Source organism: Bidens hawaiensis, unplaced genomic scaffold, assembly GCF_021521415.1.
Source record: "Bidens hawaiensis isolate Kalapana, Puna unplaced genomic scaffold, B.hawaiensis_p1.1 tig00009014_1, whole genome shotgun sequence".
NCBI classification, from domain to species: domain Eukaryota; kingdom Viridiplantae; phylum Streptophyta; class Magnoliopsida; order Asterales; family Asteraceae; genus Bidens; species Bidens hawaiensis.
The window spans coordinates 139,664-153,773 of NW_027491657.1; the positions used below are offsets into that span (position 1 = coordinate 139,664).

The 14,110-nt window shown below is 33.8% G+C and overlaps 1 protein-coding gene across 1 annotated transcript; it reads left to right on the top strand.

Moving 5' to 3' along the window:
* Positions 1-2,158: 2,158 nt before the first annotated feature.
* On the top strand, positions 2,159-4,576 carry LOC143530735 (protein FAR1-RELATED SEQUENCE 5-like). Its single transcript, XM_077026194.1, has 5 exons — positions 2,159-2,970; positions 3,048-3,227; positions 3,975-4,050; positions 4,159-4,395; positions 4,475-4,576. The coding sequence occupies exons 1-5, from the start codon at positions 2,159-2,161 to the stop codon at positions 4,574-4,576; spliced, it is 1,407 nt and encodes a 468-aa protein (XP_076882309.1).
* Positions 4,577-14,110: the final 9,534 nt, after the last annotated feature.

Here is a 14,110-nt window from a genome sequence, read left to right on the forward strand (position 1 = left end):
TATTAACTATAATATTTTAGCCAAGTTTGTTACTTACGATTGAGAAAGTAAATCAGATTATTATTTATTCATAAAATTCATAATATTAAACGGCTAAACCAGAACACAACAATATCATTTTTCAAAATCAATAATATTTTTATTATATGATTCTTTTCACACGTTAATTCAAGAGAGATTAAATTAAATTTATATAAATGTATCATAAAGCTATATAATAATATAATTGTTAGTATTAGTATATTTAATTTTTTACTTTGTAATATTCCGGCAGCTTTGTATAAAACTTAAAAAGAACTATCAATTCTTTATTTTCAACAAAATTTGAGATAAAATAATATTATATTTTAAATTATTTGCATATTATTATATCTCTTGATAAATATTTAATAAATGATAAAAATAATTTCGATGGTAAGGTAAAAGTTATTAATGTTATGATTGATAAAATTTGTATTATAAACAATTATTTTTATTTTACCTTTGAAAAAAAATAAATAACTGAAGTGGTTAGAAAATTATAATTAGTGTAGTTATAAGGATAATCAAGCCAATAATTATCTAATTAATTAATGCAATCCAATAAGATTAAGAGTGAGAAATCAATAAGTGACTAAAACACTACTTTGGTAAATATTTTTAAACAAACACTATTTTGGTAAATACTTTTTCCATCAACACTACTTTGGGAAAAAACTCAAAAATTAGAACCCATAGAATAAAGCCTAAAGCCGCATGCCTCAGTCCTCACCGGCATACGGTACCACTACAAACGGCCAATCCATCAAATTGAAATCGAATCGTAACATGTTTAGGAAACGTTCTTTGACTTTGTTTAATAGGGTTTTTATTAATAATTTGTTTTGCTTACATTAGAGATTACGTTGTGTGAAGAGTTCAATAAATTTGTTATCAAAAAATGTTAGGAGAGACTCACGATTCATTTAACTATGTAAAATTATCATTCTATTACAATAAAAATTTTCATCATTCTAATGAACTTTGTTTACATATAAGATTTTAAGGGCCTTTTTTATGTCTTAAACATGGCCTCCGAAATCTACGAACCAACTCTACAAATTAAACGAAGAAATAAATGCATCTGTGTGAAAACAGAAGGCTTTGTGTCCACACCATCCTCATTCCTCATTATGTCTATAAGCTTAGTTAATCTCAGTAGTTTTAAGTGATATCCTAAAGCTTAGTATGACTCATTATTTGTGTTATGTGTTCCTAGTTGAAATTGATTACAAGATCGAGATAAACCATAGATAAGAGTTTTTTTTTCTTCTAAAGAGGATAAGAGAAGATGCCCTACTAGTGCAAATACATGTTGATATATATATAGAGAGAGAGAGAGAGAAAGAGAGAAAAGATGGAATACGCTAATCCCTATCGTACAAAACCGTACGCGACAACAGCAAGCGTCAATCTACACTTATCATTCAGTTGAAAGCGGTTGAGGCGATCCCGTGTATTTTAAGCGAGAAGGGTACGATTGTCTTTTTGATTTCTCATTTAAATTTGGTAATTTGCGTATAAACGGTTACGATCCTGATATTTAGCTTAATCAAAATCAATTTCTTATTTTACGAAACAATTTTTGTACCAAAAACTATCAATTGAGCTCTCTTGAGTACACGAATCAGTTTTTCAAACGATTTTTGTGATTTTAGGGGTTTGAAATGGAAGACGATTGCGAATGTATGTTTTTTCTGTGTTTGAATTAATCAACTGTAGATAATTGATTAGTCTAGTTTGATTTTATGATGTTTCATAATTTGAACGTATCATGAGCGTGTTACTATATCTGATTATAAGCTGATTATAACGTTGTATAATATGAGCGTCTTATGAGCGTGTTACTATTAGGATTAGCGTAATAGTAAATCTGTATGTTAGTTCTCATGATAATTACGTGATAATTGATTAGTCTAGTTTGTGAGCGTGTTACGAGCGTGTTCATATTAGGACTGTCTTTGATTTTTTTATGTTTCATAATATGAACGTATCATGAGCCTGTTACTATATCTGATTGTGAGCTGATTATAACGTTGTATAATATGAGCGTCTTATGAGCGTGTTACTATTAGGATTGTTAAAATGATTTGATTATAATTTTGAGCGTGTATGGATTATATATATATATATATATATGATGTTTTGTGTTGATGAATCAAGTGTTTTGGTTGAAGGTCAAGAGGTTGATATCATTCCTGAAGTTGCTTCTTCATACAGACCTGTTAAAGGAATGAGGTTTTCGTCAATCGATCAAGCATTTGATTTTTGTTGTGAATATGCTAAAAAAGATGGATTTGGGGCTCGTAAAGGTGGATCTTACGTGCATGGTGGTGTACTAAAGACCAAGTACTTTACATGTTGTAAAGAAGGTCACAAGCCAGCTAAAATGTATGATTCAAAAGGTGATTGCAATGAATCAAGCAAGCCATATTACAAAAGGAGGAAGAGGCCGACAATTAGATGTGGTTGGAGAGCACATATACAGTTGAAATCTGTTGACGGTTATTTTTTTGAGGTAGATGATTTTGTTGAAGGCCATAATCATATATTGGTTGCAGATTCTGATATGCAGTTTGTTCTTTCTGCGGGGAAGTTAACACATGTCCAAGAGGAAGCTATTTATGAGCTTTCTAATATGAACTTGGGACCTGTTAAAGCGTTTAACCTTATGAGAACACAGTACGGTGGTTTTGAAAAGGTAGGTGCAACTAAAGATGATTGTAAGAATTTTAAACAAGGTTTGAATTTTTATATTGGAGAGTATGATGTTGAGATGATTGTTCAGAGATTGTGTGCGAAGAAAACATTTTCATCCGATTATTGTTTTGAATATGATGTCAATGATGATCGTGAGTTAATTCGTATGTTTTGGGCTGATGAGACTTTAAAGAGTAATTATCTTGCATTTGGGGATATTATATCTTTTGATGCTACATTTAAGTCTAACAAGTAAGTTTGTGTGTATGTATAGGATTGTCTGTATGTATATGTTTTTGTGTGTATTTTATATTATTTTCTATGTACAGGTACAAGATGGTTTTTGTCCCGTTCATGGCAATTGATAACCATTGTCGTAGTGTTACTGTCGGTGCTGGATTACTAGCTTCTGAAACTATTGAATCGTACACATGGTTATTGCAAATGTTACTTAAGTCGTTTGGTCATGCACCGAAGGTTGTTGTTATTGATCAAGACCCTGCTATGAAGTAAGCTATTGCAGTTGTGTTTCCAAATACAAGGCATAGGATATGTATGTGGCATATCATGAAGAAAGTTGCGGACAAGGTAACTTCTTAATTGTGTTTTAGGCAGTTTGAATAATGAACGTTTGACAAGCGTTTAATGGCAATAGTCTTTTTCTTTTTTATGTTTTAATATGTGAGCGTTTTATGAGCGTTACATGATTATATATTGTGTCAACGAGCGTTACACAAGCGTTTTAACATGTTTTTTGTGTATCAGGTGGGGGCTGATTCATGTAACAACGAAGATTTTAAGAGTAGGCTATGTAACATTGTGTGAACCGATTTAATTAGTCCTTTAGAATTTGAGGAAAAATGGCATGCTATAATGGTTGAGTTTGAGCTTGACAAGTATAAATAGCTTACTGATATGTACGAAATCAGATTTGACTGGATACCTGCTTTTTATAGAGATGAACTTTTTTCTGGATTGATGCGTACAACATCAAGATCAGAGTGGCAACCATTTTTTTTTGGAAAAGCTACAAATTCTCAATTAACATTAGTTGAGTTTTTCAACCATTTTGATTTTTGTATGGAGATACAGAGATACAATGGCAGACGGTGTGATCATGATAGTAGGTACACGTATCCGCAGTTAGAAACCAGAAATTATCTTGAAAAGGAAGCGGTTAGGATATATACAAGAGCTATATTTAATGATCTTTAAGATGAAATAAATGAAATTGTTGATGGTGTTTCACAATTCAGTTCTTGTGAAGAAGAAGGAGGGTTTTTGAGGTGTAAAATAATGGATTTTAATGCGTATGTTTCAGGTTTTTTGGAGGTAATTATAAGCGTTTATTAAGCGTTTAGTTTAAATTAAGTTAAATAACAAGCGTTTAATAAGCGTTTTACTTTTTTCAACCATTTTGATTTTTGTATGGAGATACAGAGATACAATGGCAGACGGTGTGATCATGATAGTAGGTACACGTATCCGCAGTTAGAAACCAGAAGTTATCTTGAAAAGGAAACGGTTAGGATATATACAAGAGCTATATTTAATGATCTTCAAGATGAAATAAATGAAATTGTTGATGGTGTTTTACAATTCAGTTCTTGTGAAGAAGGAGGGTTTTTGAGGTGTAAAATAATGGATTTTAATGCGTATGTTTCAGGTTTTTTGGAGGTAATTATAAGCGTTTATTAAGCGTTTAGTTTAAATTAAGTTAAATAACAAGCGTTTAATAAGCGTTTTACTTTTTTAGGTTGTGTTTAAGAAGGATGGTGAGTTTGGTGAAGAGTCTATTGCAACATGCTCCTGCAAAAGATTCGAACAATATGGTTTGTTGTGTCGGCATGTTTTCTAAGTCATGAATATGCATCAAGTCAAGAAATTCCCTAAAAGATATATAAATGATCGATGAAGGAAAGAGGCTGCGGTGAACATCAGAACAATTCCAATGTCTGAGTTTGGTAATGATCAGAACAGGAAGATCAAAGAGATTTCTAGAGAAATAAAATACGCCGGTGAATACCTTATCAACAGTTATGTTGCAGATATTGATGAATTAATTAAAGTTAGAGATGAGATGAATTTGATGATTGAAAAAGCAGACTTAACTCGGTATGAAAGGGCATCTAAAAGGGATAGATTTGCTGCTGTTTTAGGTTTTGATCAGCCATCAGAAGTTACTGTTCATGTACCTACTGGAATAAGAAACAAGGGTCGTGGCTCGCACAAAAGAATTAAATCAAAGAAAGAGATAGTCATTAGTAGCACTGGGAAGGGTTATAGGGAGTGTCAACTTTGTCACATACCTGGTAGCGCTGGCAATTGGGTACCTGTTAAAGACACGACAAGACCTGTTAATCAAAAAAGTGTGGTATGAGAATTTTTTATTTTCTTAAATAATTGAAATTAGTAGGCTAGACTCCCTCATTATCCCTTATTGGTACACAAAACTTAAAACTGTCTTATAGTCATGACATATAAAGTAGTTAACCGATTCGTATTCAAGTTTGATATTTGTGTTGCACGCGTCGCCTCTTACCTGTTAAACCTGTTAAGACACGAATTGCCAGCCCTAATACCTGGCCACAACAGCAAAACTTGTAAAGCAATGCAGCAGCAACCGCAACAATGAATTCGTAGTTGAGTGTTTTAGATAGTAAGAGTTAGTTTTTTTGTGTTTTAGATTGTGTGTTATGTATGTACCTTTTTTTTACACAAGCGTTTCACAAACGTATAACAAGCGTATGATAAGAGTATGACAAACGTATAACAAAAGATAAAAATTTTGTTATTTTTTTTAATACATGGGGTTACACCCCATCAGACCCCGTCAGCCCCCATCAACCCCCACTGCTCCCTGTTTCTTGATCTTCTCATGCCCATCTTCCTTGAACTCCATGTTGGCTGACAAATTTGAAACCGTGTCAACCAAAGTACCATACACGGAGTCGTAGCATGTAGTCTGCTGCTTGAGGAACTCAGCAGTCTGTGACTTGAACTCACTGTCTGGTAGCTCCATGAGTTCATTGTATGCATCAAGATTTTTGATTTCTATTGAAGCACGTAGGCCTGTGAGTGTTGAAGGGCGTTGAGAAACTTCTCGTCCTTTTCTTTCTCAAGATCAAGCTTGACATTCACCATGCTTTTCACGGCTTTATCACTTGAAAACATTTTTTTGTTTGATATGATTAACAACAATGGATGTGAAATATATAGACATAATTTGGATGTCTACTAATTATGGGTAGTTGAGATAGAGTTTAGATGTTCAATGTCATTTAATTTGATTAGGCTATGATCATCACACAAACTGCATTTATTATTTTTTAAGCGTGATATATATATATATTTTTTAATCTTGTTTGGTTGTTGACATAGTGTAATTTAATTTAAGTGATTTGATGTATGCTATCATTACAAAAATCTTTTTTCTTTGGACATAAATTTTGGCAGATGAGTTGTAATAAATGTAATTTTAAGTTTTTGACATAACTTGATTAGAAATTAGTTTCTTTTTAACGAGATTCGATGGCTTAGCGTGTGAAAGCGTACAAGGGTGTATAATGAGCATCTCATTACATCGCTCATTACACGTGAGCATATAGTAATGAACTTACATTGTTTGTATGTTGCGTCCGTGAGCATGCACTTATGAGCGTTGTTCAAGCGTTTTGTCTTTTTATTATTATATTTTTTCACTATTTTGGTCCGTGAACCTGCAGTTGTTTGTTGTCCTTTTATTGTACTATTTGGTCCGTGATATTTTTCCTATATATATGCTATATTTTGTCACAGTTATATCCACACATCTCAAAATCAGTTATAATGGATGCCTCATCATCTTCATCATCTTTCAAGGAAGCATTGAAGATGTAAATTGTTGAGCAGGTAGCCGTCGACAAAGCTTGCCGTGACAAGCTAACACATGAGTTTGTGATGCTTAATAATAACATGGATTATAGGTATGTTATTACGAACGTTCTTGTCAAAATGCCTGCTAGTGCTATCCGAGATCTTGCGGTTTTGTTTATGGTTGACATAGGGAAGAATGAGTTAGAACAGTTCAAAGAATTATCAAATGCAATTCTTGAGCTAAACTATTCAATTAAAATGAAGTTGGATTTTCTCAAGTCACTATTAGAGTAGGAGGCAAGTGGGTGATGTTTGAGAGTTTGACGAGCGTTTTGTAATGTTTTTCTTAATCATGTACTCCGTAGTATTTTGTGTGGTAATAATAATATTCCATTGTTTTTGTTAGTTGAGTTTTTCTAACATAAGGTCATTGATTAAAATAGACAACAAATTCAAATTAGTTGTTGCCTTCTTTTGAGTTCTTCAACAATCTCCTCCCCGGACATTTCTTTGTCGTTTAGATTTTCACTAAATTCTCGCCTTCTTGATTAGATTATCTCTTTTCTTGTTTATATCCGACAGAAGGATCTTGGCCAAATACTTTGTCCTCAACTTTTTTAGTTGATTCACTTGTTTAGGACATTCCTTGTAAAATCTGCACGTCCACGGTTTCTTCCCATCATACTTCTCCATGTGTCTTGTTACACCCCAACCTTCGGCGGAACATGCCGGGGCGCGACATTAATTGTATCATAGCTCAGAAGACACTATGTAATTACACGTGTCAATATCTAAATTATTATTTAACATAAACCATACATTAAAGCACAATAATACATAGTTCTCAAAACATATACATATATCAATAATAAACTTAAATTAAATAGCATTCTTCACATCATCGAGCAACCTAAGGTATCACTACTTCAACAATCTTGAAGTCATCCAATAAAGCTACCTGCGCCATGCGTGAAAATACATATATTTGTCAACATAATGTTGAGCAAGTAAACCACAATTTTTGAGTATGTATAGTAATAAAATGACAATTCCAACATTAAATAAAAGTTGTCTTTTCAACCGAATCACATAGATAACGGTTTACTCCGACGGCGTATGATCATACTAATGAGGATGAGGATGAGGATGAGGATACCAACCAACATAAAACAGTAAACACATAGTCACATTTGCACATGTCAACTAATCGAGCAATTTTAATTACGCATATAAGGGAATCCTAGTGAAAACAATAATTTGATTGTGAACGCATAACGCCCCCAAAAATGTAAAACGGTAAAAAGGGGGATGTGGATTTACTTACGTTGCAATTGTGTTGATGAGGATGAGGAACAATACAAAAGACATTTAAACATCCCATGATACGTCAACGAGAGTTCCTAGATACAATAAATGTATTATTAACGGAAGACTAATAAAACGTAACGAACTTGAGAAGTTTAGGGAATGTTATGAACTTGAGATTTAGAGAATTATTATTTTAATAATAATTCTCTTGCGTTTATTTGATTTATACTTGCTTTTAACTAAAAAAGCAATAATAAGAAAAATTGAGATATTCTTATTGAAATAAATAAGTTAGATGTTAATTTTTTAGTTTATTGATGAAACTATGGTTTAGTTATAACATTTAAGATTGTTGATAGATGTTAGTACTAATAGTAATAGTAATCTCTATAATAATATTGTTAGTAATGAATAATATTGATAATAATTAGTAATAATAATGATAATAATACTAATAACAATAATAAAAATTAATAAACATTAATAATAATAATGATAAGAATGTTAATATAAGTTTAGTAAAATCGGGTTTAGGATGACGGGGAAAAACGACTATTTACGTCGGTTATAATAATTAAATGATTATTTGTGTAGAGGATAATTATGGTTAAAAGAAATAAGATAACTAAATAATATTAACAAAAAAAAATAAAAGCCAAAACCGGCTGGGCCGGGTTCGAACCCACGACCCAACCGTTACTATACTAGTGATCAACCAACTGAGCCAACATCAGTAGTTGTTAAAAGTCGGATTCGAGATAATAAATACACGAACCCAGACGAACCCAAGAACCCTAGATACTGAATCGAGAAAAACATACCATGTTTTCTCAATTGAGTATGGGGCTTTGATTCTCCTTCCAAACGTGAATCTATCCATATATAACACTCCACGTAACTCAGCCGAATCGTATGATATTGAGTTCAAGAGGTGTTCGGCCAAACCTGGCCTTAATTCGGTTACGCGTGATAATGATAATCGAATTAAGGATAGGGGAATGGTAGGCGCTAGAGAGTAGAAGGTTTGGGTGTGTTTAATCAGTTATTTCGAACGATTTACATAGGATCCAAAATTTAGGGTTCCTACGGTTTGGTTTTGGTAAATACGATTCAATTACGGCTAACAACGCGATGTTTACTAAAATTTATAGCCGATTAGAGTAATATACGGTCGAATATGCTATTTCCTTAAATTAGTTCGATCGATTGGGCGGGAATTGATGGTGATTTGCAAACTGGGTCGCGAACCGGGTTCGGTAGGATCCATGGGCAGACCGGTCGGACCAGGTTAGAAGAATTAGGTTTAATTTGATTAAAATATATTAAATAATAATGATATAATACTAGATTTACACAGCCGGTCCCTGCAGTTTAGGTTTGGAAATATATTTGGGTTAAAGCTTTGGTTTGGGAGAAAAATGCCAAGTTTCGTAAGTTTTAAATAATTGAATTATTAAATAAAAGTGTTATAACAATAAAATAGTCAAATAAAAGTGATGACTTTATTGATCAAGTGACCCGAACTATTAAACGGGTCGGGTAACATTAAATGAATATAACAGAAAATACCGAAATGTTACATCATTCACTACTTTAGGAAATTTCGTCTCGACATTAGGAATTAAGCCGTAACTTAGAGATGCGGGTTCTTGGACTCCACTTGGTCTTTTCATTCCCAAGTGAACTCGGAACCACATTTAGAAACAACAATTTGTTCTACGTCAAGAGGTATTTGAAGGTTCCCCTTGGTTAAGCACTTCTTGAGATTGGAAATGTGAAGGAGGTTGGATGAACATTGGAAAGTTCATTAGGTAGGTTGAAACGATACGAAATATTACTAACTCTTTTAGCTACCTTGAACGGACCAACAAAACGAGTAGGTAGCGTATTTCTCTTACCAAGATGAGCTACTCCCTTCCGAGGGAATACTTTAAGAAGAAAAATGTTCAACAACATTGAATTCGAGGGGTTCACGTTGCTTATTGGCGTAGCTCCTTTGACGGCTACGGGCGGCAAGAGAGTTTTGATGAATAAAAGTGATTCAATTGGGAGGTTTCTTGGACAAGCTCGGATTAACTATCGGTTCGCGGATGATAAGCAGCGTTTAGGTTAAGGAGGTTTACAATGAATTCCAAAGACGAGTGATAAATCGATTATCTCGATCAGAGATAATGGTCAAAGGCGTCCTATGATGGCAAATGATGTCCTTGACATGAAATCGGGCTACTATACTGGTAGGGCACTCCTCGCAATAAGGAATTGAGGAGAACCGACTTGGTCAATCGATAAACAATAACTCAAATGGTGTTATTTCGGCTTTAAGTATTTGGGGAGTTTTGTAACGAATTTTATGGCTCACTAATTTCCCATAGGAAATTGGGGGTTGATCGGGCAAGCCAAATAGCTCTTGGTGCTTGAATCTATCTTAGAATAAGTGAGGCACCTGGATGGATACACTGTGATATTTTTCTTCATTCCCGGCCACCAGAACATGGAAACGGAGGTCGGCTTACGTTTTAACTGCATCGGGGAGAATAGAGTATCGTGACTTCACGATAGGGAAACAATAGACGATTCAAATTATAGAGTGAGATGTTGCGTTTGGTTTCAAGTTGGAGTTCGGCGCAACACGACATCTCGTCGTATAAGTTATCTTCGGTGACGGAGCCGTGTCGTGCGTCGAAGGTGCGGTATTAAAGGTCATATTGGACGACGACGTAATTTGAGCATGAATGGATTTAATGTGGCTCTTAAGACTAATCTAGAGATTAAAGAATATTATTTCAATACCATAAAGAGAATTTTTACTTATGATTTAAAATAATATTATGATTTAAAATAATATAGAACTTGGGTTAGTTGAAAGATAAAACTAATCATATTACAGAAAGAAACTTACAAATCTAAACTTTATCATAACCCGGAACTTAAAGTAATAGAATAACGCTACTAATGACAATACGATAAGAACATTTATATATATGATATACCAGCGGCGTATCCACCATGTTCTTATCATCTCAACATTGTACCGTTATCCCAAACTACCATCGGTTCTAGGATTATGACACACGATTGTACATATCATGATTTCCATGCGAGGACTTGGGTAATTATGTATGCATCCATAATTGCTTAGGTCATTGGATGGTCCACATAATTCGTTCCATCGTGTGGGTTACAAAAGCGTTTGAAAACATTAATTTGTGAGGGAGCACAAGTTTTAAAAATGTATGACTATAAATTAGGAAAAAGTTCATAAATTTCTAGGACATTATTTAAATGTAAGTCCTTAAAGTAGTAAAGAAATAATTTATTAATAGTTGAGGTTAATAAAATGATTTGGGATGGTTGAGGAGGGTAAAAATGAGGCAGATATATATGTTTTAATAACCAATCTACTTAATTAATGTGAACTTTATTCGTAAAATACGTGAAATATTATTAGTTTATACTGAAATAATTTGATGCCATAAAAGGCGTTATCAATTTATAATTGAGAAAAGAATAAAAATAACTAAGATAGACTAAAGAACACAACACAAGTCTTCGGGTCTCTTGAGGGGTTAATGTGACAAGAAGTACCATGAGAAATTTAGTTCACAAAGGTCAAAGTAGATTATCTTGGAGTAGCTCAAATAGGTTGAGTTCGTAATTTGGAGTTGCGTAATTTGGGTTTTCAATATGGTATAAATGGGTAACCTGAGCTTGTGGGTATGGAATTGGTGAGGTAATAAGGACCGTGATTGACTAAGGAGACTTGAAGGATGCGGGGTTGATAGGTTTGACTTTATGAACAAGGACAAGTTGATGGCACATATTCCGGGGATGATTTGGGTCTCCATGATGGTATCAAGTGCAGTTATTAAGAACACCAGGTTGAGTATGAGCGGTATGCTGTTTGTGGGTTGGTCTGTACACTAGGCAAGGTACGACAAAAGTTAGCAAGGTGGCCATAGCGATGTGTATAGCTGGCACAAGGATTTAGCAGAGCGACAACGATTACAGATGAAGCACAACGGGTGAGGACCAGTGCATGGTTTCCTTCCTGAGGCGTCTCGGTATGTGTCGAGGTTGAGGGTTGTTTTTGATTAACAATATATCTTTGGTGATTGACCTTACGCTTGTTGTTGGTATTTGAAACAAATTTTAGGTTTCGGTTTAAGCGTCAGCGGATGAGTCGGTTTTGGTCTTGTCAGGAACAAGTGATGAAACAACACAATTAAAGTTGAGGATTTAAACTTGAGTCACGTATAACAGTTGCAAACTCTTTGGTGATCATAGTAGTCATAAGGCAGTTGTGAGAATTCAGCAAACGATGATGAAACGATGGTTTCCTATGAGAACATAGAATGAAATGTGATGATGGTAGATACAAGAGGAGCATGATGGTAAATTTTGACGTATGCCTTTCCTCATTTAGGATGTTATGTTTGGGTTGAGGTGGATTATCAAGGAATAGTACAACTTGACGTTTTTACCTGCGTTTTGCCAGTGTGATTGGTGATGAGGATAAGCAGGGGTAAGTGAGTTAAAATTTTCAAAAGTTTGTATGGTGCACAATATTGAGTTGTGTAAACCACAAATGAACTATTAAGAAAAACTGAATTTTTGAAGAGCTAGCGTTTACTCTTAACTTAAGGATAAGTTAGAATCTATATTGAGAATAAATCAGAAATTTTGAGCAATGGGTTTTATCAAAGTTTGATAAATTGATAAGTTTTAACAAATTTTTTAAAAAGAAAACTCAGGTTGAAAACTTGAAAATAGTTTCTGTGTGTGATACCATGAGTATGAGAAAGTCATTCGATTATTAAATAATGCGATAATGTTGTTGGTGTTTTAATAATGTGATAAAATAAATAGATGTAAATCAACTCAATAACAGAGTGTAAATTGTATGATTGACTCATGATAGTCAAGTCTCAAAGAATGAGGAATTTGTATCTAATTATGTGGAAAAAAATTCTAAGTGTAAGAATAGGTCGAATCAATAAATCTTGATTCAAAGGTGATTTAGTAAATAAGTATTTGATGTAAATTGATACTCGTATATTATAATAGTAGTTTGAGGTTAGGATTGTTCTTGAGGTTGAGAATTTCCAATACCTATGAATATTTAATTATAGAAATTTTATCATCTTTAACATTAAGAGAACATAATTTAAAATATAAATTGGTTTATTCGTTGGTTAGGGCTTCATGAATCACCATGGGTCATTCCAACAAAATGAAAACCATTGAAAACTTAAATAAAATCATTTAAAATCGAATTGAGGGGGGTGTTGTGGTAGACGGTTGAAGTAATTCGGGAACCACCCCGTATTTACATACTCCTCCCATCACCTTCAATAAAACACAATACGGAAAAAAAAACGAGTTTAGCCACGTATCACCGCGAATTCGGTTTATAATTTAAGAGTGTGATCATCACATGACCACATTTGATACAATGAGGGTAGTAGATTCGGTTTTGTTTGGTGTGATATGCTTTGACTTAATAAGTTTCACACCCTTACCGAACACTCCAGGAAGGCAACCGGGTCTCGCGGTTGATTGAGATTTATGCGCATTACACTTCCTTAGGCTCGCAAGCCTTGGTGTCAAATGTTCGGTAAACAAGTGTGCCACTCTTACAGTTTACTATATATCCGTCATACGAATCTTCCTCAAGGAGAGGCGAGTGAAAAGGCGAGATTTCTTTTCCTAAAGTTTTGAAAGCAATATTGAGAGTGAGGCATAGCCTCAGATTATGTGTGTGATTTTTGTGTACAGTTGCATATCATAAACAATTTAAATAATTCTAAGCTATGTACAAAATTAAAACAAGTAGGGTGCACACGTATTGGAAACACGTATAGGGACCCTAATTATGCTACTAGGTCATTACGTCTAACCACCTATTTTATAGCCTCGGATCTAATACCAATCTGTTACACCCCAACCAACGGCGGAACATGCCGGGGCGCTTCATCAATTGTATTATAGCTCAGAAGACACTATGTAATTACACGTGTCAATATCTAGATTATTATTTCACATAAACCATACATTAAAGCACAATAATACATAGTTCTCAAAACAGATACATATATCAATAATAAACTTAAATTAAATAGCATTCTTTACATCATCGAGCAACCTAAGGTATCACTACTTCACAATCTTGAAGTCATCCATTAAAGCTACCTGCGCCATGCGTGAAAATACATATATTTGTCAACATAAT